This window comes from Ochotona curzoniae, unplaced genomic scaffold (assembly GCF_017591425.1).
Source record: "Ochotona curzoniae isolate NIBS_2020 unplaced genomic scaffold, NIBS_Ocur_1.0 scaffold_4701, whole genome shotgun sequence".
In the NCBI taxonomy this organism is placed as follows: Eukaryota; Metazoa; Chordata; class Mammalia; order Lagomorpha; family Ochotonidae; genus Ochotona; species Ochotona curzoniae.
Window position 1 is genome coordinate 30,655,892 of NW_024467122.1, and position 26,772 is coordinate 30,682,663.

Consider the following 26,772-nt stretch of genomic DNA (forward strand, 5'->3'; position numbering starts at 1 on the left):
GACGGAGCTGGACGGCGTCTGACGTCGGCACTGGCAGGGGGTGGAGCTGTTAATAGCCAGCAAATGCAGGAGCCGCTTCTCGGGAGTCAGCCATGGACTGGAAAGAAGTCCTTCGTCGGCGGTTAGCGACGCCCAACACCGGTCCAAACAGTGAGTTGGGAGGGCCGGCGGGCCGGCGCGGCGGTGCGAGGGTGGGGAGGATGGTGGATGGAGAGGAGGGGCCAGCCGGACCGCACTTTCCGTCGGTGCTGTCTCCCAACCCTGGAGGCGGGGCCGTGTGTCTGTGAGGGATCCGGAGGGATTTCACCCAAACTTAATGGTTGGGGAAGGATCTCCAGAACGAAAACCTTAGCCCTAGCACCTGCTCACAAGGTCTGGATCTAGACTGGCGAGCCGTGACTGAGAACACTGGCTCCGACGACTCTTCGACCCCAGCAAGAAAACTCACTGGTCCTGCCGCCTTGCTGCCGTCCCGCTTCCCTTCCCTCCTATTCATTTGAAGTGTCACAATCTGTTTTTCCTTGTCCCTTTTTCACTCCTGCTTGTTAGCCAGCCTGGTTGAATCTTGCTTCTGCTGTGCTCTGCGCTTTGAACAGCTGAGAGTGGCTGGAGAAAAATAGAAGCGGAGTGAGCTGTCTCACTTTGAGTTCAGATCCGTTAACTTAGAGTCGATGTTTCAGGCACCTCTACTGAGTGCCCCAGGACATTGACGCTAATACCTTGGGTTCTTCTCATCTCCCAAACCTGTCTGTCCTACCCCCTGCTGACCGTCAGCTGATGAAGTTGACTTTTAATGTGTATCTCAATAAAGTTTCCTGCCCCCCCAACCGGGACAGCAGATTTACAGAGAAGAGAAACAAAGATCTTCCATCTGCTGGTTCACCTTCTAAATGGACACAATGGCTGGAGTTGAGCAGATCCAAGCCAGGAGCCAGGAGTTTCATCCTGATCTCTCACAAGGGTACAGGGTCCCAAGGACTTAGCCATCCTCTGCTGCTTTCCCAGGCCATAACCACGGAGCTGGGATGGAAAGTGGAGCAGCTGGGACACAAACTTGAGCCTATATGGGATGCTGGCTCTTGGAGATGAAGGATTAGCGAGTTGAGCTGTGGTGCTGGCCCCAGAGTGTATCTCCTTGAAAAAAGGAAAAACGCACTTACCCTGTTTGCCATTTCTCACCATTGGTACACAACCACACAACCACTCTGTTCTTTCCCGGAAATTTATTACATCTCTGGGACGTGCCAAGTACTGCTAGGTAGCAGCACTGTTCTTGCAGAGCCTAACACTTCCATGTGAGAGAGGAAAAGCGGAAAAGTTGTACAGCTCCTCTTTAAGCTTCCCTCACCTGAGTGCTGAATCCCATCCTTCCTGCTAGATCCCATTTTTGTCCTACTTGAAGATGCTCCCGTGCAATTGCCCCCTCCCTGCAGCATCAACATTACTTTGTCATGCTCATCTATAAGCAGACATGCTGGGTCTTCTCCATGTTGAAAAGCTCTCTAGATTAAATTTCCACATCTAACTATGCTATGTTTTTCTTTTCTGGTGTGTGTGTGTGTGTTTGTTATTTAGGATTTATTTATTTGGGCCCAGCAAAATAGCCTAGTGGTTAAAGTCCTTGCTTTGCACACACCAGGATCCCATATAGGTGCTGGTTTGTGTCCCGGCTGTTCCACTTCCCATCTCCCAGCTCCCTGCTTTGTGGCCTGGGAAAGCAGCAGAAGATAGCCCAAAGCCTTAGGACTCTGCACTCATGTGGGAGACCTGAAAGAAGCTCCTGGCTTCAGATCGACTCAGTTCCAGCCATTATGGAGCCACTTGGGAGCGAATCACCGGATAGATCTTTCTCTCTGTCTCTCCTCTCTGTAAATCTGCCTTTCCAATGAAAATAAATCATTTTTAAAAAGGCAGAGAGAGAGAAAATCTGCTATGCCTTGGTTCACTCTCCAAATGGCTGCAACGGGTGGGACTGGGCCAGGCCAGAGGTAGGAGTTTCGTCTGGGTATCCCAGATGGGTTTCTTGGACCAAGGACTTGGGCTATCTTCTGCTGCTTTTCCAGGGATATTAACAGGGAGCTGTCAGGACTCCAACTGTGGGATACAGCGTCACAGACAGCTTTACCTGCCATGCCATGATGCTAGTTCAGCCATATTTTTCTGTTCCCCTTAGAGCCACATTAACAAAAGAGTTACTGATGAAATCTGTACTTGGCGCTAATTCTTGGTTTTGGGAATTACCAAGAATTCCTGGCTTCTATACTGTTAAATCCAGTAGTAATTAGTCCTCATTTTACTTGCAATTTTTTTTTTTTTTTTTACTTTTCTCCAACTGCCCTGAGACATAGTAAAGCAATCAAATTGCAAGTGTCCAAGTTTAAGTATTAGCATGGCAGACTCAGCAAGACACAAAAGGAGTTCTGGAACAACTGTAGTCTTACTGAGAAGGAAATGAAACCAAAAAGGGGAAAATCAACTTTTGAGAAAACAGATCATAGAACTAAAGCTCTCTGTGCAGGTGAAGTGCATATGTTAAGGCAGTAAGAATTTGAAGGACCATGAGTGGTCATCTGAGAGTTATGTGACCTGAGAGTTTTCAGATTTCAGAAGAGGAGCAGAGGCCAGAGTTGGGAGGAGCTCCAGCCTAGCTCAGACCACGCTGTTGTGACCCTTGGAGGAGTGGAGAGATGGCAAAGGTGTCTCTCTCTCTGCCTCCCTGTTGCTTTGTCTTTCAGCTAATTAAATAAATCTTTAATGTAAAAAAAAAACAAGAAAGAAAAGGTCTAAGATCTTGGCATAGGACTGGTTATCAGTGAGCAGAGGTGAAAGCCTTTAGGTTCGCAAGAGTCACAGTCCTTTCCATAAATGCAGGACGCTGTGGGACCAGCCGCCATGTTTCAGTCCCTGAGGTCCATGTGCTAGTGCGGGGGTCTGGCTGACGCGGTGGCATGCCCTCGGAGGCAGACTGGCAAGGACGGGCCCTGAGCGGTGAACTTCACAGAACTGAGGTTTACCTTGGGAACAGTGATGGTGACCTAGAACCCCGGAAGCTCTTGGTGGGGCATGTTTTGTCCTCCCCTCAAGCAGCATATTTTGATTGAATCACTTAGAGTGTTCCAGAAGTCTGAAATGAGAGACAAGTGTTAATGTTAGACAGAGGTGGAAGAGAAGGCTTTGTTGTTTTTCTTTTGTTTTTTTTTTTCCTTTTAAAATTTTGTTTTATTGATTTAAAGGGAGAGATATCTTCCATTTACTGTTTCCCCAAAGGGCTGCAACAGCCCAAGCCAGGAGCCAAGAGTGTCAACCAAGCCTCCCATGTGTGTGCAGGGACCCGGAGACCTGGGCGACCTTTCACTGCTTTCCCAGGTACATTAGCAGGGAGCAGGATCCAAGTGGAGCTGCCAGGATTTGAGGTGTTGCCCATGTAGGATGCTGGTTTGCCAGCAGTGGCTTTACACACTGTGAGCTATGCTATAACGCCCACCCCAGGGCAGGGTATGCTAAGAATGATTGCGGGTATGGGGAAGGCTGTTAGAGTGGAAGGTGTGTGTTCATTCTAAAAGCAATAATGAAGCCTCATTGGCATTTCAGTGATTTTAAATAAACTGTAGCATATAGGACAACCTGAGAAATACTACTTTGAAAATATGTTTTCTCCTTAATCTATTTTGTTACCAGGGAAAAAAAGTGAACAAGAATTAAAAGATGAAGAAATGGATTTGTTTACCAAATACTACTCAGAATGGAAAGGAGCTGGAAAGAACACAAATGAATTCTATAAGATCATTCCTCGGTTTTATTACAGGGTAAGTGAGACAGCCAAGCACAAGTTTTTCAGAGTTTATGAATAAAATTAGTTTGGAATGTGGGGCCAGAATTTCATGTTTTAAAAATAGAGTGTGGTATTTGTAAGTTTGTACACCATTTTATTCTGGTTGATTTTATCCCTCTTACCAAACAGTTTAAGCCCAATGAGTCTTTGTATAAATTGGTATAAGAATACAAAGGTATTCCTTGTCGACTAAAAAAAAAAAAATAAAGCAGGCTTTTCCTTTATCTTTTTTATTACCCAGGAGCAGAGTGTTGTATTATGTTGTTATGTACAACACTTTCTTATAGGGTGTAAAGATTTTGCTCTAAGTCTTGAAAAATAAATTGAATGTGGAAAACTGTGAGATTTACTTAACTATGTATTTCCTTGTGCCGAAACTGTAAAGAAGTCTTTAAAGGAAATTATAGACAATACAGTAAGTCTGTAAGAAGCTATTTACACCTGACAATAAAACCTACCAAAAGGAATAAGACCTATCTAATATTCTGTAAAATGTAACCACTATAGAAAAGTTCCTTTGTGAGCTGACATCATGACATAATAGGTTAGGCCTCTGCCTGAGGCACCGGCATCCCACATGGGTGCTGGTTGGACAGCTCCCTGCTCATGTACCTGGAAACACAGTGAAACCTTCCATCTGCTGATTTACTCCCCAAATGGCTGCAATCCAGAGCTGAGCTGCTTCTGGGTCTCGCAGGTAGATGGAGGCTCATCCTCCATTGCTTTCTGAGGCCGTAAGTAGGGAGCTGAATGGGAATGTGGCAGCTAGGACGCAAACTGGAGCCCATATAGGATGCTAGTGCTTGAAGGTGGAGGATTATATTAGTTTGTTGTTAAGCCACAGCCCTGGCTCCAAAAGCAAATAAGTCTTTAAAAAGAAAAAGAAAGAAAACAGAAAGTTACCATCTTGGTTGGATGTCTCTTGAATCTATTTTTTTTTTTTTAAGATTTTACTTAATTGAAGGATAGGGTAACAGAGAGGGAGAGACAGAGGTGTTCCATTCTTTGGTTTACTCCCCAAATGCCCACAACAGCCAGGGTCAGGCCATACCAAAGCGGGTAGCCAGGAACTTCATCTGTGTCTCCCAAGTGAATGACAAAACCAAGCACTGGAGCCGTCACCTGCTGCCTCCAAGTGCATTAACAAGAAGCTAGACTGGAAGTAAAGGAATAGGAGTATTCAAAGGATGTTGCACCACAACACCATTTCCTGGTACTTTCTGAACTCATTCATACCACTATGTGGTTGAGATATGAATGTGTGAGTTATCCATGTAGTGAAAGAGTTCTATAAAAGTGTTTTTTTTTTTTTAATGTGGACATTTTTTTTAAGGATTTAGCTATTTAAAAGGCAGAGAGTCATAGAGGAGAAGATCTTTCATCTGCTGATTCACTCCCTGGTGGCTGCGCTGTCTAGGCTGGGGCAGCCTGCAGCCAATAGCCAGGAATCCCAGCCAGAGTGGCACTGCTTTGCCAGACACATTAGCAGGCAGCTGGATTGAAGTGGATCAGCACCACAATGGCGGCCCCTCATGAGGAGTTTTAGTTGAAATCCTGCTGTAATACTATGTATGCTTCACAATCTATTCAGAATTAAATAACTAATCTTTGTTGTGAAAAAAAAAAAAAAAGAAATAGTATAGCTAAGACAGTACTTTCCCATAAAATTACTCACAGATGTAGAAAAAGTTTTTATGTGAATCATTCTGCGTATTTTTGTAGACATGTGTGTGTGTGTGTGTGTTTAGCAAAAACAAGATCACATCATGGATACTTTTCCCACCCTCTGTTCCTCATTCTTTAATGGACTGAATGTTTTTGATAATTTACAGGGGAGGGAAGGAAACTGACATTTTTGGAGTGCCTAAACGCTTCAGAGTCCTCTCTATCTGTTGTCTCATCTGGATTATCAAGGAGTGCTTTACTCAGAAATAAGTTCTTCGTTTGGGAGCAATGATCTTTTTTTTAAAGATTTACTTATTTTTTATTGCAAAGTCAGACATACAGAGAGAAGGAGAGACAGAGAGAAGATCTTCCGTCCCATGATTCACTCCCCAAGTGACTGCAACAGCTGGTGCTGTGCCAATCTAAAGCCAGGAGCCAGGAACCTCCTCCAGGTCTCCCATGCAGGTGCAGGGTCCCAAGGCTTTGGGCCGTCCTCGACTGCTTTCCCAGGCCACAAGCAGGGAGCTGGATGGGAAGTGGGGCTGCCAGGATTAGAACCAGCGCCTATATGGGATCCTGGCGTTCAAGGCAAAGACTTTAGCCACTAGGCCACCATGCCGGGCCCAGGAGCAATGATCTTAGCCCCACTCCTGACCCATGGCCCAGACATGTGCACACTCCCAGACAAAGCCTTCGCCTTCCTCATCTGGTTCCTGAGGGGGTCCCCTTTCTCCTGTCTCCTCTCTCGGTGACCACTTCCAGATCCCTTCCGCTGTCCTGCCTGCAGCCACGCATCTTCAGAGGCCCTTGCTGCTCCCTCTCCCTGGTCTTGCCACTTCCTGGAAGCCACCTAGTGTCGCCATTCCCCCCTTTTTCCCCGGGCGGAGGCGGCGCTTCCCTGGCCTTTGGAACATGGTCTCAGGTTTAACTGCAACTCCAGCCCCACCTCCGCCTTCTAATGTTTCTTTCTCCACTCCTTTTGGCGAGGAGGATAGCATCTCAAGGTTTTGGAAAGGAAAGGCAGAAACCATAATCTCCATGTTAGACTAGGGGTTATTGAGGTGTACATTTCATGGCGTCAAAGTGTGGAAAAGGAAGAAGAAATCTCAGAACAAGTTGTACTAGGTCAGGTTGAAATGAGTCACCTCACAGCCCTGCTTGTGGCAGTCACCGCAGTTGGCAGGCCTGCGTGGGAGGCCAACATATCAGACATCGGCCTGGCTGTCTCCAAGAAGGGAAGGGATTCAGGTTCCACAGGCATACGTTCCCAAGACTGTCAGTCTTCAGCTAGTTTATTTTGATTAGAGATGGTTAACAGAAACCCAGTGCTATAAGTATATAAAATGAAACTTGGAATAGACTAGCTTTTTCAGGGCAGGGATCTGACTTTACTGATCACTAAGTTCTCTTTGTATATTTTTGTGTGTTTTATTTGTCTTTTGTCTTTTGCTGAATTGATTATTCACTTTGTTTGAAAGACAAAAAGAAAAATCTTCCCTCTGCCTGTTTACTTCCCAAACTCTCACAACAGTCAAGGCTGGGCCACGCCAAAGCCAGGAGCCTAAAACTCCATTCAGGTCTGGGAGCCATCAGCTGTTGCTTTCCAGGCTGTGCATTAGCAGCAACCTGGAGCAGCAGAAAAGTAAGTAGGATTGGAATCAGGCACTCTAACCTAAGATCAGATGTCCCAGGTGGCAACTAAACCACTGTGCCACGTGCCCACCCCTAGGTCTGCCTTGTCAAAGAATATTACACTGCACCTGCGCAGCAGCCTAGTGGTGGAAGTCCTCGCCTTGCTTGTGCCAGGATTCCATATGGGCGCTGGTTCATATACTGGCTGCTCCATTTCCCTTCCAGCTCCCTGCTTGTGGCCTGGGAAAGCAGTGGAGGACAGCTCAAAGCCTCAGGACCCTGAGCCCGTGTGGGAGACCCAGAACAAGCTCCTGGTGTCGGATCAGCTCAGCGCTGGCGATTGAAGCTGCTTTTGGAGGAGTGAACCAGCAGATGGAAGCTCTTCCTCTCCATATCTCTTCTCTTTAAATCCACATTTTCAATAAAAATAAATAAATTTTTTTAAAAAAAAATACACTGAATTAGATTTGTAATACAAAAATTAGCTTGATACAGTGATATAGTTATTTTATGAAACCACATGACATTTTACATGATCCATCTGTCTAAAATTTACATGTAGTAATTTCCTGTGTGTTTTCAGCTACCTGCCGAAGATGAAGTCCTACTACAGAAATTAAGGGAGGAATCCAGAGCTGTGTTCCTGCAAAGAAAAAGCAGAGAGCTGTTAGATAATGAAGAATTACAGGTAAAGAAAGGAGCAGAAAGTTGCTTTAGATGTTGACTGTTTCTTATTTTTATTACTTCAGTCACACCAGAACCTCATGAGGCCAGTGGAGTTGGTACAGGCTCTGAAGTAAGTGGATTCCCACCAAAATCAGCTAAGCTTGCACTGGCCATGACCACAACAATAATGTTGTAGTTTTGTTGCAGTCCACCAGGCAGCCATGGTGGAGTACCACTGCTGAGGCATCGGATGGCACAGGTTCAAATCTTAGCACTGCTGTGGAACATTAGGCACTGGACTTAAAATTTTATAGGTGTACAAGTATTAACCACTTTTATTATTAGTAGTAATCGAAAGGGTGACAGGTCAAGGGATTCTATCAGACTATTTTTTTTTAATGGAAGTGATACATATAACAGTGTTTTTTAATTCTTCTAAGTTGCAATATCTTCATTTTTTGTAATTTTTTTAAAGAACTTATGGTTTTTGCTGGACAAACACCAGACACCACCTATGATTGGAGAGGAAGCAATGATCAATTATGAGAACTTTTTGAAGGTTGGTGAAAAGGCTGGACCAAAGTGCAAGTAAGGATAATATAATTTACAAAATAATATATTTTGTTATGCTTTGCTTTTTGTTAAAAATTTAATTTATTTGAGAGAGTTACCATCTGCTCGTTCACTCCCTGAACACCCATACAACAGCCATGGCTGGCCTGGAGCCACAGCTGGGAATATGGTGCAAGCCTCCTGTATGGGTGGAGACAATGATCCATCTCTACCACCTCGCAGGATTGGCATTGGCAAGAAGCTGGAGTTAGGTGCAGGGAATCAAATTCAGGTACTCTGATGTGGGAGTGGGCATCTTAACTGCTAAGCCCAGTGCTTACTCTTTGTTAAATTTCTTTTTTAAAAATATGATTATTTAAAAGGGAGAGCCTGCCACGATAGCATAGTGGTTAAGGTTCTCGCCTTGCATGTGCTGGGATCCCCTATGGGCACTGGTTCTAATCCCGGCAGCCCCGCTTCCCATCCAGCTCCCTGCTTGTGGCCTGGGAAAGCAGTCGAGGACAGCCCAAAGCCTTGGGACCCTGCACCTGCGTGGGAGACCCAGAAGAGCTCCTGGCTCTTGACTTCAGATTGGCACAGCACCAGCTGTTGCAGTCACTTGGGGAGTGAATCAATGGATGGAAGATCTTCCTCTCTGTCTCTCCTTCTCTGTGTATATCCACCCTTCCAATAAATAATAATAAATAAATCTTTAAAAAAAATAAAAGAAAGGTAGGGAAACTCCTTTAGGGAAAAATCTTCCATTGTTTTGCTCTCCAAGTGTGTGCAGTAGGCAGGGCAAGCCAGGCTGACGCCAGGGGCTAGGACATGTGCAAGAAGTTGGATCAGAAACAAAGCAGCAGGAGCAAGTGCTCCTGCATGGCCAGTTGGGAGGCCTAATGTGCTCCCGCACAGCACCGGCCCCATTGTTAAGCATTTTAAATGCCTCAGATGTTAGTAAAAGTTGGAGTCAGTGATGTGACATTTATGTCAACTTAAATTACCAGTGAAATTTAATAGTATTTACCACCAAAAATAATGTTACCAGCAGTGTTGGCATCATATATGGGAGCTAGATCAGACCGTAGCTGCTCTACTTCTGGTCCAGTTCCCTGCCAAGGCATCTATGAAAAGCAGTGGAAAATGGCCCAGGGGCTTGGGTCTCTGCACTCACGTGAGAGACCCAGATGAAACTCCTGGCTCCCAGCTTCAGCCTAGCCCAGCCTTGATCGCTGCAGCCATTTGGAAAGTGAATCAGTTAATGGAGACCATCTCTTCTTTTTTTGTAACTCTTTCAAATAAATAAATCTTTTAAAAATTACATTAGTATGTAGTAAAAAAGTATAATATTTATGACACTTTAAAACTTATACTCTTAAGACAAAGCATGCTAAAACAAAAAAGAATGTAAAAAAATCTATGGTTTAATATTTTAAGCTTGAACTCTGAATATTTGCTACAATTTTCAGTTTTCATTTGATTTTTCATTTGTATGATTTTTTATGCTTATGTATGTTGAAAATTTTAAATATTTTGTTGGCAAATTAATCTTTATTTCCTTCTTTTTAGGCAATTTTTCACAGCAAAAGTCTTTGCTAAACTCCTTCATACAGATTCATACGGAAGAATTTCCATCATGCATTTCTTTAACTATGTTATGCGAAAAGGTACGTCATCTCTTGAATAGCTCCTTTCTGAAAATTAATAGGTTTTGTATCTGTCCCTTTATGATACTTCTTTCATGTGAAAAAACTCTCTACTAGGTTTGAATCACAGCATTTCTTATATTTTGACCAAAATTTGTTCTGCCAGTGTTGTAATGCTTATGGAGCTTATTAGAACTGCAGTTTTTTAACATTTAAACTCAAAAATCCCAATGATACTAGCAGACTAAAAATATCAAAAGCTGAATCAAGAGTTTTAGTGTATGGTGATTTGAAATCATTTTTAATTTGCTGGTGATTATTTTGGCAGTGTATTCCATGATGGGTTAGCCAAAAGGTGCACAATTATAGCATTAATTTCAAGGAGCATCCATTAAACAGTTTGGAGTTGTTATGATTCTTTCAGCACCATTGTGATCTGTGAAATTGTGTTACATACCATCTCTAACACCTGTAGTAATTAACCCCAGTGCATAAAAGCATCCTTGTTGGAAATTACATAACACTAGCTGTCCCTGTTTGGTGGAAGCATGGCAAGATCTTCAAGGGTGTCACTTTTATTGCAGTTTTAGTCATGGTAGGATTATTGAATTGTGCCATCTGACAGTATGCTTGTTTTGTTCAAAGCAACCTGGGGGTTAATTATGAGAAAATATATGTGAGAAGAAACATTGGAGTGGCTTGTGCCAAGAATTTACGTTTTTTTCCCATACATGGACTATAAGACAGGTTGTAATCATTGCATCCCATTGGCTTTTTATTTTCAGTTTGGCTTCATCAGACAAGGATAGGACTCAGTTTGTATGACGTCGCTGGGCAGGGGTACCTTCGGGAATCTGTAAGTACTAAGCTGCTTTCCATCACTTTGCCCTAAAAATTCACAGCACTTCTCACTGGATTTGGGGATTATGAATGATTCTTTGTTTTGTTTCTATAGTAGAAACCTACATAGGGACTTATGGCATGTCAGGTACCTTACCAAGAGGGCACTTACTTCCTGTTAGCTGCTGTTGCAGTTAATTATCCGCAGACAATTAAAAACTATGATCTAAATGGTTATTTATGTTATAAACATGTGCATCTAAATTGTATGTGCATGCTTTGTGGCTCAAGCTTTTTCCCCTGGATATGCAGTCCTTTTGGAGGGGACTGTGGTGGAAAAGAAAAAGGAATTGGGCATAAATTTAAACAGCTTAATTGACCAAGTAGTTACTAAGCTATGTATTTAAAGAAGAATGAATTCTTCATTTAAGTTTGTTATCGTTCCTGTTTTAAATTATTGCAGACTACTTGTTCAGATTTCTGTAGAATGTGTTAGCGTATTCTAAACCTTTACAGTTTGGGGGCCTGACACAAAGGCTCAATTGACTAATCCTTCCCTTGTAAGTACTGAGATCCTATGTGGACACAGGCTTGTGTCCTGGCTGATCCACTTCCCATCCAGGTCCCTGCTTGTAGCCTGGGAAAGCAGTAAAGGATGTTACTTAAAATGGAAGAAGCTGGGCCCTGCACTTAGTAACTAAAGTCCTCACCTTGCATATGCTGGGATCCTGTATGGGAGCTGCTTCGTATCCTGGTCACCCTGCTTCCCATCCAGCTCCCTGCCTGTGACCTGGGAAAGCAGTCAAAACTCTTGGGAACCTGTACCCACATGGGAGACCCGGATACTGGCTCCTGGCTTCGGATTGGTGCAGTTTGGGCCATTGCAGCCACTTGGGAAGTGAATCAACGGACAGAAGATCTCTGTCTCTCCTCTCTGTATATTTGACCAGCCAATTAAAAAAAAAATCTTGAGCCCAGTGTGGTGGCCTAGTGGCTAAAGTCCTCGCCTTGAATGCACTGGGATCCCATATGGGCACCGGTTCTAATCCTGGCAGCCCCACTTCCCATCCAGCTCCCTGCTTGTGGCCTGGGAAAGCAGTTGAGAATGGCCCAAAGCCTTGAGACCCTGCACTCACATGAGATGCCCGGATACTGGCTCCTGGCTTTAGATTGGCACAGCACCAGCCGTTGCAGTCACTTGGGGAGTGAATCATCGAACGGAAGATCTTCCTCTCTGTCTCTCCTCCTCTCTGTATATCTGGCTTTGCAATAAAAAATAAAATAAATCTTAAAAACAATGGAAGAAGCTGTTTGGGAGTCAGTGTGAATTGGCATGTTAAACTGCTGCCTGCAATGCCAGTATCCCGTCTTTTTTTTTTTGCCATTATTGAATTTTATTTATTTATTTATTTATTTCATATTTTGACAATCTTTACAGTATCCCGTCTTAATGCCAGTTGGAGTCCCATTTCCTCTGCTTCTGATGTAGCTCCCTATTAATGCACCAGGAGAAAGCAGAGAAGATGGCCCAAGTGCTTGAGCCCCTGCACCGCAATGAGCCAGTGGGTGAAACTCTGGCCTACTGCCTTCCATCTGACGCAGCCCTGGCCAGGGCAGCCATTGGGGAATGAAGCAGCAGATGGAAGATCTTCTGTTCCTCCCTCTCTCCCTGTAACTCTGCCTTCAAGCAAACAGATCTTTAAAAAAAAAAAAAGTTTATGAAAAGTACATAGTATTAAAAACTCTGTATTATTTTTACCAAAATAAACGTCATTTAATTCCATTTTCCATGAATTTTTTGTTTCTTAAAGAGACTATTTGCTTATTAAAAGTCGGAGTTACAGAGAAGGAGCGCCTCTTTGGTTTCACTCCCCAAATGACCATGCAATAGCCAGGGATGGGCTGGGCCAAAGCTAGGAGCCTCTTCCAAGCACTTGGGCCACATTCCACTGCTCACTTGAGCTCACTAGCAGGGAACTGGATCACAAGTGGAGATCACTACTCAACCCAGCACCCATGTGGGATGCCAGTAACACAGGTGGCAACCTCACCCACCCACAGCACCAGCACCTCCATGAAGTTTAAAATGCCCTCATGTTAGCATTATTTGTCTTTGGAATGCTACATCAAAGGTTTTGTTTGTTTTTTTGTTTTTTTTTTTGTTTTTTTGTTTGTTTTACATCTGACGTTGATATCAGAAGTTTCCTTTGGAGAGAGGAAATAATTGGAATGAGACTTTTTGTCACATTTGAAGTTGGAACTATGTGGAATATATTATGTATCAGAGATATTTTAAGTCTTGGGGATGTGATATGGAGTTGGCCTACCAGTTGAACCACTGGTTAGGATGTCCACATTCTGTATTGGAATATCTGAGTTCGGCATCTGCTTCCAGTTTGAGTCCAGCATGCCGCTGCTGCTGCAGACGCTAGGAGGCGGTAGTGAGATCTCTGGGGATCAGGTCCCGCCCAGTGGAGAGGAAGGCCTGGGTGGAGCACCTGTCTCCCCTCTTCTAGAGCATTCCAGGAACCAATCAGCAGATGAGAATTCTCTCTCTGCCTTGCTGTGTTTCTCTCTCAAATGATTAAAAATATTTTGAATAAAAACAAAATTTAATATAGAAGTTTCATCATTGACAATAATGAGCTTCTTTTATCAATCAAGTATTAATGCTGACTAATTTTAAAAACTAAAGATGTATTTCAGTAGCTAATAAAGAATGAGGATTGATATTTAACATTTTAAAATTTGTTTTGTTTTCAGGATTTAGAAAACTACATATTGGAACTTATCCCAACCTTGCCACAATTAGATGGGCTGGAAAAATCCTTTTACTCCTTTTACGTTTGTACAGCAGTTAGGAAGTTCTTCTTCTTTTTAGACCCTCTAAGAACAGGTAAGAGCAGTGTTACCTAATTAGATATTATGAGGATATTGTGTCTAAATTTCAGGAACCATATAAAGTTGTTGTGGAGATTGTCATTCATTTTCTGAGTGTGCTAATGCCATTAATAATATGATGACTGTCAGGAGAGAATATAAAAACCAGCAAGCATGCTTTGGTTTGGATTTATCAGAAGATTTTTTTGACTTTTTTTAAGTTAGTAAGCTGTGAGGAGATCACAAATACACGTGGGGCACGCAGGAGTGGAGTGGGTCAGGAGGGGGAAGGTGGGAGAGAGGGAAGTGTTTCTGCCTTCCATTCTGTGTCCACGGGAAGGCAGAGATCGCCCCTCCGCACTGCCAGCCTTCCAAGATCCTTCCTATGACCTGCACCGATTGTAACGAGCTTCGGGACAGAGGGGATGTCACCTTACCTCTTCCACTTTTCTTCATCCCTGAAATGAAAATATGAACTCAGTAGTCCGTCAAGTACAGCCCCTTCCAGTTCTAAAAAGCCAGTTACTCTACCACTCCCAGAAGCCAGTTATCCTGTCAAAATTTACTGCCCTTGATATGTGGAACACTGAAGAATTGTTACCTTTTTGTTGGAAAATAATATACTGAGGAATATGAGAGTCTTTTAGCCAAGACAGATTTTTTTTGTTCTGAAATGAACTGTCCTGTGTGGCTATCAGGTTAATATATCTGCCCTCAACAGCAGTTTGCTTGAGCAATGTTCTGACCCATCAGATTTAAATGTGTGTAACTAGGGCAGAGCAAGAAACTGAGACGGCCCAAATAGAAGTCCCTTGATTGTCCTTCTGTTCTTGAAAATTGAGCTGTGAGTTCCATTGTACCATCAGGTAACTGAAGATCTTTTAAAACTCCTCCACTGTGGGAATGTACACAGCTTTTTCTTTGGAGATGTTACAAAATACAAATAGCTATGAGTTTGTTATGTACCCAGCCTCAGGCCAACCATTACACATGGATTCTTTCTTTTTTCATAACCCCATACAAAGGGTTCTGCTAGCCATCCACACTTTTTATGCATGAGACAGCTGAGACTGCCTAGTGTAAAACTGGCATTCAGATTCCCTTTTGCTCTTACTCACACTTCTGTGTTGCTTCCTATTCCAGAACATACCAAAGACAAGTAGAGATAATCTACTTCTTTGTCACAGGTATTTGTAGAGTGAACCAGCAAATGAAATGTATCTGTATTGCTCTACCTTACACATTTTTTTAAAACAATCAGTTTTGTAATTGGTCTCATACAATAATAGTTTTTAAAATTTTAGTTGATCTTGTTCTTAAAATGACTTCAAATAATTGTTTCTTTATATTCTTTAAAGGGAAGATAAAAATTCAAGATATTTTAGCATGCAGTTTCTTAGATGATTTACTGGAGGTAAGTATGTTTTTAAACTATTTCAGGGGTGACTTGCATTGTGGCACAGCCAGTTAAGCTGTTGTCTGTGACACCAGTATCCCTCTGAGCCCTGGGTTGAGTCCCAGCTGCTCTGCTATCCAGCTCCCTGCTAATGAGCCTGGGGAAGCAACAGGAGATGATCCATACTTAGTCCTCTCCAACCCATTGTGACCCTGACTTTCAAATATTAAACTACTTGTATCACTTAACAGTCACTGTCTTCTAATCAAGTCTCTTTGTTCCTTTAGCTGAGGGATGAAGAGCTGTCCAAGGAGAGTCAAGAAACTAATTGGTTCTCTGCTCCTTCTGCCCTAAGGGTTTATGGTATGTCCATCTCAAAAGCTAAAATTTGAATTGCACATTTCTCAAGAAATTAGCATGCAGAGGACAATTTGTACATAGGCTAATTTCCATAAGATATTCTATTTATCTTAAAAGCTGGTATTTAGGACCCAGCACAGTAGCCTAGTGGCTAAAGTCCTTGCCATGCATGTGCCAGGATCCCAAATAGGTGCCAGTTCATGTCTGGGATGCCCCATTTCCCATCCAGCTACCTGCCTGTGGCCTGGGAAAGCAGTCTAGGATGGCACAAAGCCTTGGGACCCTGCACCCGTGTGGGAGACCTGGAGAAGTTCCTGGCTTCAGATTGGTACAGCTTGGGCCATCGTGACCACTAGGGGAGTGAATCAGTGGATGGAGAAGCTTTCTCTATGTAAATCTGCCTTTCCAATAAAAATAAATAAATCTTAACACCTGTGTTGCCCAAATTTGCTTATTTTTAATACCAAGCTCTTTATCTTTTTGGAACTCCAACTTACTATAGTCTTACTTTTCAGTAGAACAATGAATGTGACTGTTGTTCAGCAGAAGTCTCATTATGAGCATGATTTGTTGCCTTGCCTTGTTTGTGAGAAATGTCATCAGCGTCCACAGAGTCACAAATTGCAGGGATAGAATGTTCTCTCACTGGATTCCGAAGTGCATGCATTGACTGCATTAGCCTGTTGGATAGTCTGGCTCCTTTGGCATCCTAGGCTCTGAGCTTTTTCTTTACTCCTAACTCTAATGTAGAAGTTTGGGAATGCTATAGTGCTGCACCCTGGAAATGGCATAAGTGAAGGAGCCTGAGCACCATAGTCTTCTAGTTACTTTTGACTGGCTCTCATCTAGATTACAAGGCTAGCTAATGCTGTTACACATGAGCCACTGCTTAACAATAACACAGATGCGCAAATAAAAATATCAAGAGGCAGAGAGAGTGACACACAGAGGGAATGCTCTCTGCTTCTCAAGTAAATAATAAAAATTTAAGAAATAATCAACCAATGCACAGAGCTTTTCGTTAATGTCTGTTTTTGTTGTTACTTCTTAGATGCAGTTTTATGTTGTTCCTAAGTGCCATTCTTGTGTTTGTCGCAGGGCAATATTTGAACCTTGATAAGGATCACAACGGCATGCTCAGCAAGGAGGAACTCTCCCGTTATGGAACCGCAACCATGACCAACGTCTTCCTAGACCGTGTTTTCCAGGAGTGTCTCACTTACGATGGAGAAATGGTACTTCAATTTTTTTTCTCTTTTAAAGATTTATTTTTATTGCAAAGGCACATATTTTTATTGCAAAGGCACATTTATATAGAGGAAAGAAACAAAGAGAAGGTCTCCTATCCACTGATTCACTCCCAGAATGGGTGGAGCTGAGCAGATCTGGAGCCAGGAGCTTCTTGTGGGTCTCCCACGCGGGTGCAGGGTCCCAAGGCTTTGGGCCGTCCTCAACTGCTTTCCCAGGTCACAAGCAGGCAGCTGGATGGGAAGTGGAGCAGCCAAGACATGAACCAGTGCCCATGTGGGATCCTAGCATTTGAAAGGTGATGATTTAGCAATTGAGTCATTGCACTCAAGTCTATTAAGTTTTAAAAGCTTAGGATTGGGCCCAGCACCGCCCAGCACCATGATCTAGCAGCTAAAGTCCTTGCCTGGAACATTCCAGGATCCCATATGGGCACCGGTTCTAATCCCAGCAGCTTCCCTTCCCATTCAGCTCCCTGCTTGTGGCTTGGGGAAGCAGTCGAGGACAGCCCAAAGCCTTGGGACCCTGCACCTGTGTGGGAGACCCAGAAAGGCTCCTGGCCCCTGGTTTTGGATTGGCGCAGCACCGGCCATCAGTCCCTTGGGGAGTGAATCATCAAACTGAAGATCTTCCTCTCTGTCTCTCCTTCTCTCTGTAAATCTGACTTTGCAATACAAATAAAATAAAATAAAATCTTAAAAAAGTTTAGGCTCCTGATCTCCACAAGCCCTTTTCTTTATATACTGCTGATATCAGTGTATATCAGTATTTAATATAAGCTAATCAAATTACATGAGATTCAGAGTCTATGATCTTCTCGTGAATTCCTTTAAAACACCTGTGGGCCAGGCACAAGGGTGAACCAGTTAATGGAAGATCTTTCTGCTTCTCCTTCTCTCTGTGAATCTGTCTTTCCAATAAAAATAAATAAATCTTAAAACACACACACACACAGAGACACTTTACTATGGGCCCAGGGCAAATAGAAAATTTTAGTATGTTGTTCATTCTATTATACAGTACACCTATCTGTCGTAGAGGACTGTGCAATGGTAAAAGAAAGTCTGAAAAGGTAGTAAATTCTATCTACTGTTGTGAGAGATGATTCCATCAATAAATTATCAGATCAGGGTGAGCATTTAATTCAGTGGTCAAGACATTACCTGGAATGCGCACATCCCAAAGTGCAGTGTCTGTGCAGGAGTCCTGGCACTACAGCTGCTAATGCCCAGCCAGGAGGCAACAGGTGATGGATGGCTCAGGTACGTGGACCCTGCCATCCACTAGGGAGACCTGGACAGAGTTCTTGGCTGCAGGCCATTGTGACCATTTAGGGAGTGAACCAATATATGGAAGAATACTCTGCCTTTCAAGTAAATGAATCTTTTTTTTTAATACGGTTTTTTTTTAATGTGCTAAAAGTAACAGGTATTGAGCCTGCAGTGGACTTCCGAGTCTCACACCACAGTGCCTGAGCAGTGCCTGGCTCCTAACTTCCTGCTAATGCAGACCCCAGGAGGGCCCAAGTGGTTAGGCTCCTGTCCTAACCTAAGTTGCTTCTCAGCATTATCACCTAGTCCAGGCTTACTGTAGGCCACCAGGTGGGAGCTCTGTCTCTCAAATAAATAAATAATTATTCCCCCCGCCACACGAAGTATTAAGGATCTAAAAAAAGTTATAATCCAATGGTGCATAAGAAGTGGACTTTCAGGGTGTTGTGGTGCAGTGGGTTAAGGCACTGCCCACCATTCCTGTATCAGAGTGCAGGTTTTAATCCCAACCCTTATGGTCATTTGGGAGGAAACCAGTAGATAGAAGATCTCTTTCTCTCTGTCTCTGCCTCTCCATTACTCTGTTTCAAACAAACAAAATATATTTTTTAAAGAATTTTGTGGGTCCGGCGCAGTAGCCTAGTGGCTAAAGTCCTTACCTTGCACACACCAGGATTCCATATGGGCCCTGCTTCCCATCCAGCTCCATGCCCATGGTCTGGGAAAGCAGTCAAGGACGGCCCAAAACCTCTGTACTGTGCACCCATGTTGGAGACCCAGAAGAACCTCCTGGCTCTTGGCTCCTGACTTGGGGAAGAGCCCACTTGTGGCCCACTAGGGGAGTGAACCAGTGGATGGAAGATCTTTGTGTGTCTCCTTTTCTCTGTAAATCTGCCTTTAAGATTTATTTATTTTTATTAGAAAGTGAGATTATACAGAAGAGGAGAGACAGAGAGGAAGATCTTCGTCCACTGATTCACTCTATAAGCAGCCCCAATAGCCAGAGCTGAGCCAATCCAAAGCCAGGAGCCAGGAGGCTCCTCCGAGTCTCCAACATGGGCACACAGTCTGAAGGCTTTGGGCTGTCCTCTGCTGCTTTCCCAGGCCACAAGCAGGGCCTGGATGGGAAGCGGGGCTGCTGGGATCAGAACCGGTGCCCATATGGGATCCCAACATGTGCAAGGTGAGGACTTTAACCACTAAACTACCATGCTGGGCCCCAAGAAAATTATTTTTTCAAAAAAATGATTGTCAGACTAGAGCTAAATAGACAGTCATTTAGCTCTCACAACAATATGAAAATTAATACCATTGTTTTCACTAACAGCAAAAAAAAAAAAAAAAAAGGGGGGAAGACAGAAACCACTTTGAGACTCCCACAGCTGTCGGTACTGGGGGGAGCGCTCCGTGCACTAGGCTGCTGGCAGGTGGAAGGTCAGCGGCCACAGCTGTGGGTGGGCCTAGACAGCAGTGAAGCTGCCTTTCTCGAGCTCTTCATAACTGCGGCTTATCCAGAAAGGAGCTTTTAAACCTAGCCTAAAAACCTTTTCCAATATTGTAAAATTTTTTGTATGTAATGATCTTCCAGGTATTCCATTTCTTTTTGCCATCTACAAAAGTGAACGGACCCTCATTTATAGGGAAAGCTTTATGTTCTCATGTCTTGTAGCCATCTTTTATGTTCTTTTGCCCCTTTTTAAAGGCTGGGGAAAAGAGTTTCACATCACTGTCGAATATCTGGCAGTTTCAAGATGTTTCTTATTAGATCATGTGTTTTACAAATATAAGCATGTACACTTATCCTTTGGTGTCCATGGGGTGTTGGTTTCAGGATGCCATGTGGATACATTTTCTTCCAAATATTTTACCTCTGCTATTGATTAAATTCACGTGGAACACGTGGATTTAGAGCGTCAGCGGAGCACCAACTGCATTTGCCAATAGCAATTTAAATCTACAGTTCTGTTCCAGATAAAAAATTCTATGCAGAAGAGCTGCACTCAGATAGTGCAGTTATCTGTCTCCGAGAGTGAGAGTGCGAGTACAATGTACGTAGTCACTGTTTGGTCTCTTTGCAGGGTCTCGTATTTGCCTGGCCTGAATCCTCCCTGGCCAGCTGAGAATCCCATATGGATGCTAGCTTGTATCCCAGCTGCTTCATTTCCCATCCAGCTGCTTGTAGCCTGGGAAGAAAGTAGAGGATGTCCTGGACCCTGCACCCACATGGGAGACCGGGAAGAAGCTCCTGGCTCCTGACTAAGCTTTGGCTGTTGCAGCCATCTGGGGAGTGAACAGACAGAGGATCTGACTCTCCTTCTCTCTGTGAATCTCTTTCCAATAGAGAGAAGTAAATCTTAAAAAGTAAAAAAAGAGTACTCGTATAATGAAACATCTCTTGCCTAAGGAAATGAGCTGGGTCCCCGAAACTGTTCTAGATAAATTAACTCATATATCTAGCATTTCTAAAATCCAAATTAAATATATAAATAGGTTTCCCAGTTAATATTTGAGAAAAAAAATTGCCACCTTTTATTACAAAATAATTTTAGGTCATCAGATACTTATTTACCAAGTTAGTTTCAACTGAGGCCTCTAGCTAATGTGTTTTCTTTTCCATAGGACTATAAGACCTACCTGGATTTTGTTCTTGCGCTAGAAAACAGAAAGGAGCCTGCTGCTCTCCAGTATATGTTCAAACTGCTAGACATTGAGAACAAGGGCTATCTGAATGTCTTTTCCCTTAATTACTTCTTTCGGGTAAGCCTCATTTGTTATATGGGTCATTTAAGATGAGTCATTTGGTTTTCATTATCTACGTAGTGGCAGTTTACCTAACTTACATTTTTAAAATTTAACAAAAGGATTTAAATAACAGATTTCAGAGGGAAAGCAAGTGTGCTTTGGGTTTTATTATTATTATTATTATTTAATTCTAGTGGGCTAGATCAAAATAAACAATTATAGAATATAAAGTGTGTGTAAGTCTATGTTGGGATTGTACTAGCCAGTAGATGTAAAAACACATAAGAAATTCTGCATTCTTTATGCTTAAAAACTGCAGTATAAAATCATAAACTTTAATTAAATTCAATGCTTTAGTATAAATTCTTTAAATTGCTGTTTTATAAAAAATAGAAATCATTTTTAACTAGTTGGATTATGTGCTGCATGCATTTCAGGGTAAAAGAGAACCCACTGAGGCACTTATCTTGAGCCTTAGTCTCAGAGAATACATAAGTGTCATTAGCTCTGAAGTGGAATTTGATTGCGATATAGTAAGCATTCGAATGCAACAGGTACACAGTCAATGTCTGCCCTGTCGAATCATTCCTTATTTTGAATGGTAACTTATACACTAGTATGGGACTCCATGATCCTGTTTTCATAACTGATTCTCAGACTTTGTCATTTTTAGGGCAGTAATGACTACAAATATTAGAAGGATAAAAATCATATTCTCTGATACTGGAGTTGTAATTTAACGGATGCTGTGTAGCCAATGGCTATCTGAGAGGACAATACTAGCTCGTCTAGGGATATCCTTACTTTGGACAAACTTTTAAGTGAAAACTCAGTCTTTAGAAAAGCAAAGTAAATATATCTTTACTCAGCACTTTTCCATAGATATTTCTTTGTAATATATTCTGTTCTTAGAATATTCATTTCTGTTTAAAGAAATACAGCTGCTTTAGGAAAGCTTATTTAGTCTGGACTATTTGGAAAGTCTTTGTCCATCAGGATCCCCAGTAGTAAATTTGGGCCTGGGTGGTGTAGCCTAACTAATACCAACCAGGTTTGCCACTACATTATAACTGAGAAGACCACCCTAGCTTCCACCTGTCTCAGAGAGATTCCCTGTATCACTCTGATGTCACTGACCCCACATGCAGAATGGGCATTTGGGATACATTTGGTTGACTTTTTTTTTTAACCAGGCTTCACATTTATCAGTCACTGACTTACCTAAAGTATTTTTAGTTCATATGTTTTTGTCATTATTTTTCTTTTAAATATACATAGGAAAAAACTTAAAGTAAATCTACCTCATTTTTTTCTGTTTAGTGAAAGACAAAATGCAAGCTAAAAAGGGATATAGCAGATCAGGGGTATTTAAAAATGATGCGGGTGTGAACAGTATTCATAGAGCATGGGAGGATGAAGGCATAGCGGGTCATTGCTAGGCCATGATGACAACCCATTTGAGGTTACAGAATATTCCAGTGCAGTAATAACATTCTGCATTTTTTTTCTAGTCTTTTTTCCCTTAAGTTTTAGTAGATAAGGAATAAGTCTGGAAAGGTCAGTGTTACACTGACAGATGTGGATCAAGGTTAAGGAAATCACAAAAATTGACTTCCTTGATTTACTGTGATCATAAAGTTTATGATATGATAGGAAAGGAAGTAGAACTATAAAGGGTTCTACTATGTGACAAGGTCGGGGGATTGTATTTCATGTTTTTTTTTAAAAACAGATTTATTTTTACCACATACAGGCCATACAAGAACTCATGAAAATCCATGGACAAGATCCTGTCTCATTTCAAGATGTTAAGGTTATCTTTTCCTTTAGTTCATATTACCATGATAAAATGTCTAATCATTTGTTACATGAGATTTTGTATGAAAGCAAGCTAGGAATGATGAAATGCTATATACTAAACTAGGTATTTATTACTTATTCTGGATCGACACTTGGATCATTAGGAACACCACATTAGGTCCAATAATTGATTGATTTAGGAAGTATTAGGCATTGTTAGTCCTATATCCTCACTAGAAACTGTTAGCTCATTTTCTGTTGCTATAACAAAATACCTGAGGCTTTCTTTAACAAAATACCTGAAGCTTTATTTTTCTTTATAAAGAAAAAGTTTTGTTTAGCTACCAGTTTTAGAGGCCAACCATCTAAAATCAGGAAACCCCATCTATGTGGCCTCTGGTGAGGTTCTCCTTAGCTAAGGTTATAACAATGCAAGAAAGAAAGGAATCAAAATGTACAGATGGAGCCAAGTGTATGGGGTAGCCTTATTTTTATAACAGTTTGCTTTCTACAGAACTCATAACACTGACAAAGCAGCATTAATGCCTTCCGAGGGCAGTGCCTCCAGCACAGGAGCTCTTGGGGGACAAACCACATCACGACCATAGAAGGAGCATTCATTTTAACTGAAAATTGAGAGAAGCCATGCTTTGGCACTCCATCCCACTATAAATTAAATTTTGAAGTTGGGAACTGATTAGAGGTTCAGGCCACTTTTAATATGTCACCTCAGAGAGTCAGTTTGTGTCTCTAATGCCACATCCAAGACATCATTCCTACAATTTCAAAAACATGCTGATGCTCCTTAGTGATCAGACATACCAACTATGAAAATCATTCAGTATCCAGGTTTAGGAACACAATGAAATGCCCTAGTGGGGTGGCATTGTAGCAGAGGGTTAGGCTATCTCTTGTGGTGCTGGCACCTCACATGAACACCGGTTAGAGTCCTGGTTGCTCCACTTCCAACCCGGCTTCTGCCAATGAACCTGGGAAAGCAGCAGAGAGCCCCAATCCTTCAGCCGCTGCTACCCACCTGGGAGACTGGGATAGTATTGCTGGTTTCTGGCCCAGCCCCAGTGTCATCGCCACTTAGGGAGTGCACCAGCAGGCACAATCAATTTCCGTCTCGCCCACTCTTTCCCCCATCCTTCTCTTTCTCCCCTCCTAACTCCTGCCTCCCTGACACCCCAAAAACCCTGCCTTTAAAATAAATCTTTTAAAAAACGCCCTAGCCAATTATAACCAAATATAAAAGGCTGTTTTAATGTAATATAAATATAACATGTTTGAAATTTTGGAATTTAAGAATTAGCAGTTTTAAGATATAAGCAATCTAGAAAAGGAAATTGCAAAAACACTCAAGATTAATAGTCTATGCATTTATCTACCTAAACTTTTTTCTTAAACATTTGTTATTGGAAAGGCAGATTTACAGAGAAGAGACAGAAAGATCTCCCAAATGCTGGTTCACTCCCCAAATGGCCACAATGGCCAGAGCTTACCTGAGCTGAAGCTAGGAGCCCGGAGCTTCTTCCAGGTCTCCCACGTCGGGTGCAGGGTCCCAAGGCCTTGGGCCATCCTCGACTGCTTTCCCAGGCCACAAGCAGGGAGCTGGAAGAGAAGTGAGACAGCTGGGTTTAGAACCGGTACCCATATGGGATCCCAGCGTGTGCAAGGGAAGGTCTTTAGCCACTAGGCTACTGCACTAGGCCCTCTCATCTTTTAAAAATGTAATTTGTCTCCTTAAATGCCCTTAGACATTCTTGAATAATTTTACAACAAAACAACTAGAAAATGTGCTTCTTGGAAATATTTACTTAATGGAGAAAGTCTTCTCACCTATTCCATTAAGATTTAGCACAATTTAATCATTCTGGATGACTAATTCTTCAAAACCACATTTGTCTCCTCAACTCCTAGGCCTAGAATAAAAGGCTAATATCAGTGTTGGAAATGAAGTTTTACTACCATTTCTAAGTATTTAAATTTTGTTTTTATTTTTAAAATATTAGGGTTTGTGCCCAGTGCCTTAGCCTAATGGCTAAATCTTTGTCTTGCATCCACCAGGATCCCATATGGGTGCTGGTTTATATCCAGGCTGCTCCCTGCTTGTGGCCTGGGAAAGCAGTTGAGGATGGCCCAAAGCCTTGGGACCTTGTACCCACTTGGGAGACCAGCAGGAAGCCCCTGGCTCCTGGCTTCGGATTGGCTCAGTTCCGACCTTTTTGGCCACTTGAGGAATGAACCAGTTGATGAAGGAGCTTTCTCTGTCCTCTTCTTCTCTGTGTAAATCTGCCTTTCCAATAGAAATAAATACATCTTTAGAAAAAAAAAAGTAGGGACCCTGCGTGGTAGCCTAGCAACTAAAGTCCTCACCTTGAATGTGCCTGGAACAAATATGGGTGCCAGATTTGATCCCGGCAGCCCTGTTTTCCATCCAGCTCCCTGCTTTTGGCCTGAGAAAGCAGTCGAGGGCGGCCCAAGGTTTGGGACCCTGCACCTGCATGGGAGATCCAGAGGAGGCTCCTGGCTCCTGGCTTCAGATTGGCTCAGCTTTGGCTGTTGCGGCCACTTGGGAAGTGAAACATCAGACGGAAGATCTTCCTCTTTCTCTCTCCTCCTCTCTATGTCTGACTTTGCAATAAAAATAAATAAATCCAACAACAAAAAGAGCAGACCTTGGTATGACCTTTTGGTATAGCTGTTAGATACTGCTTTGGAGCCCACACCTGGTTTCAGACTGCCTAGATTCGTTCTTCAGGTTCGGGCTGGCCTTTAATTCTTGGTTTCTGCTAATGTGCACACTTGGGACATTAGCACAGAATGCATGAAGTACCTGGGTACCCGCCACCCACATAGGTAAATCTGAGTTTTGGGCTTTTGGCCTAGACCAAGATATTTCAGATATTTGGGGACGTGAACTATCTTATGAATGATTCTTTCTCTGCTTTTCAACTTGACAATTTGATGCTTAAATAAAGTAAGCCCACAGAGCCGGTGCCATGGCATGAAAAGTTAAGCCTCCACCTGTAGCATCAGAGTTCCATATGGATACCTGTCCAAGTGCCGGATGCTGTGCTTCTGATCCAGCTCCCTGCTAATGGCCTAGGACAGCAGCAGGGGATGGGTGAAGTGCTTCAGCCCCTGCACCCATGTGGGAGAGCCAGGAGAAGCTCCTGGCTTTGCTGCAGCCCAGCTCCAGCCATTGCAGCCAGTTGGGAAATAAGCCAGTGGAAAAGACCTCTGTCTCTCCCTTGTTCCGTAACTCTGCCTTCCAAATAAAAATAAATAAATCTTTAAACAACAACAACAAAAGGCCTAGACCTCACCTGATCATCTATTGGAAGGCAACAACAACAAAAAAAGATAAAGAGTAAGGAATAGGCTGTCAGATACTCAAGGAACACCATAGTAATTCTGCTACTAATTTGCTCTGCATCTCAGATTAAAATCAGAGCAACAATTTCTTCATCTCTAGATGAAGTAAATAACATCTTCATCTCTAGAGAGTAAATAGCAAAAGGCGAAGGAATCTTCCAGTACAATTCTGTGGTTGTATATAGAGAAAAGGAGTTTGTTGAAAAGAAAAAATGTAGAACAAAAAATTCCACATGAGCTCAATAGTAACCCTGACTTTCTGATGACTGTGATAGATGTTAATGAGTCAGATGTCGTATTTTTTTCTCTTGTAGGATGAAATCTTTGACATGGTAAAACCAAAGGATCCTTTGAAAATCTCTCTTCAGGATCTAATCAATAGTAATCAAGGAGACACGGTTACCACCATTCTAATAGATCTGAATGGTTTCTGGACTTACGAGAACAGAGAAGCCCTTGTTGCCAATGACAGTGAAAACTCAGCAGACCTTGATGATACATGACCTGTGAAAGACCTGACTGTCCTCCTGAAGACATACTTGAATGCTGCATGGAAGCCTCTGAAGCTGAAGCCTCAGAAACGGTTTTTAAATAAAAGCCCTCAGATGCCTGTGGAACACAGCAAATACTTTGGTTCTTAGAATTTTGGTTGCTTAAGTTTGAGAGTAGTAGGACTAAATATTGCTTTCTAAGAGATGGCAACTTAAGATGCCACTTTAGCTCAGATATGGCAAGTGTGATATGCTGTGGGTTCAAAGTGTTCAGTTTAAATATGTATAATCTTTACAGGTGAAGTTGTCATGGAATATTTCTGTCATCAGCCATTCAGAATTAAATATCTGATGGGTGGATGGAACTGTT

At 42.5% G+C, this 26,772-nt stretch overlaps 1 protein-coding gene across 1 annotated transcript; it reads left to right on the forward strand.

The window, feature by feature from the left end:
• On the forward strand, nucleotides 1-26,532 carry PPP2R3C (protein phosphatase 2 regulatory subunit B''gamma). Its single transcript, XM_040969224.1, has 13 exons — nucleotides 1-150; nucleotides 3,679-3,806; nucleotides 7,713-7,817; nucleotides 8,271-8,383; nucleotides 9,917-10,014; nucleotides 10,779-10,849; nucleotides 13,597-13,729; nucleotides 15,072-15,127; nucleotides 15,397-15,472; nucleotides 16,568-16,704; nucleotides 20,608-20,745; nucleotides 22,484-22,543; nucleotides 26,226-26,532. The coding sequence occupies exons 1-13, from the start codon at nucleotides 93-95 to the stop codon at nucleotides 26,412-26,414; spliced, it is 1,362 nt and encodes a 453-aa protein (XP_040825158.1). The 5' UTR covers nucleotides 1-92; the 3' UTR covers nucleotides 26,415-26,532.
• Nucleotides 26,533-26,772: the final 240 nt, after the last annotated feature.

What these genes read in the sequence shown, in the direction of transcription:
- PPP2R3C (XM_040969224.1), top strand. Translation starts at nt 93, where the DNA reads ATGGACTGGAAAGAAGTCCTTCGTCGGCGGTTAGCGACGCCCAACACC. An exon ending in GCCCAACACCGGTCCAAACA is followed by an intron (nt 151 to 3,678) that starts GTGAGTTGGGAG and finishes TTTTGTTACCAG; the next exon opens with GGAAAAAAAGTGAACAAGAA. An exon ending in AGGGGTACCTTCGGGAATCT is followed by an intron (nt 10,850 to 13,596) that starts GTAAGTACTAAG and finishes TTTTGTTTTCAG; the next exon opens with GATTTAGAAAACTACATATT.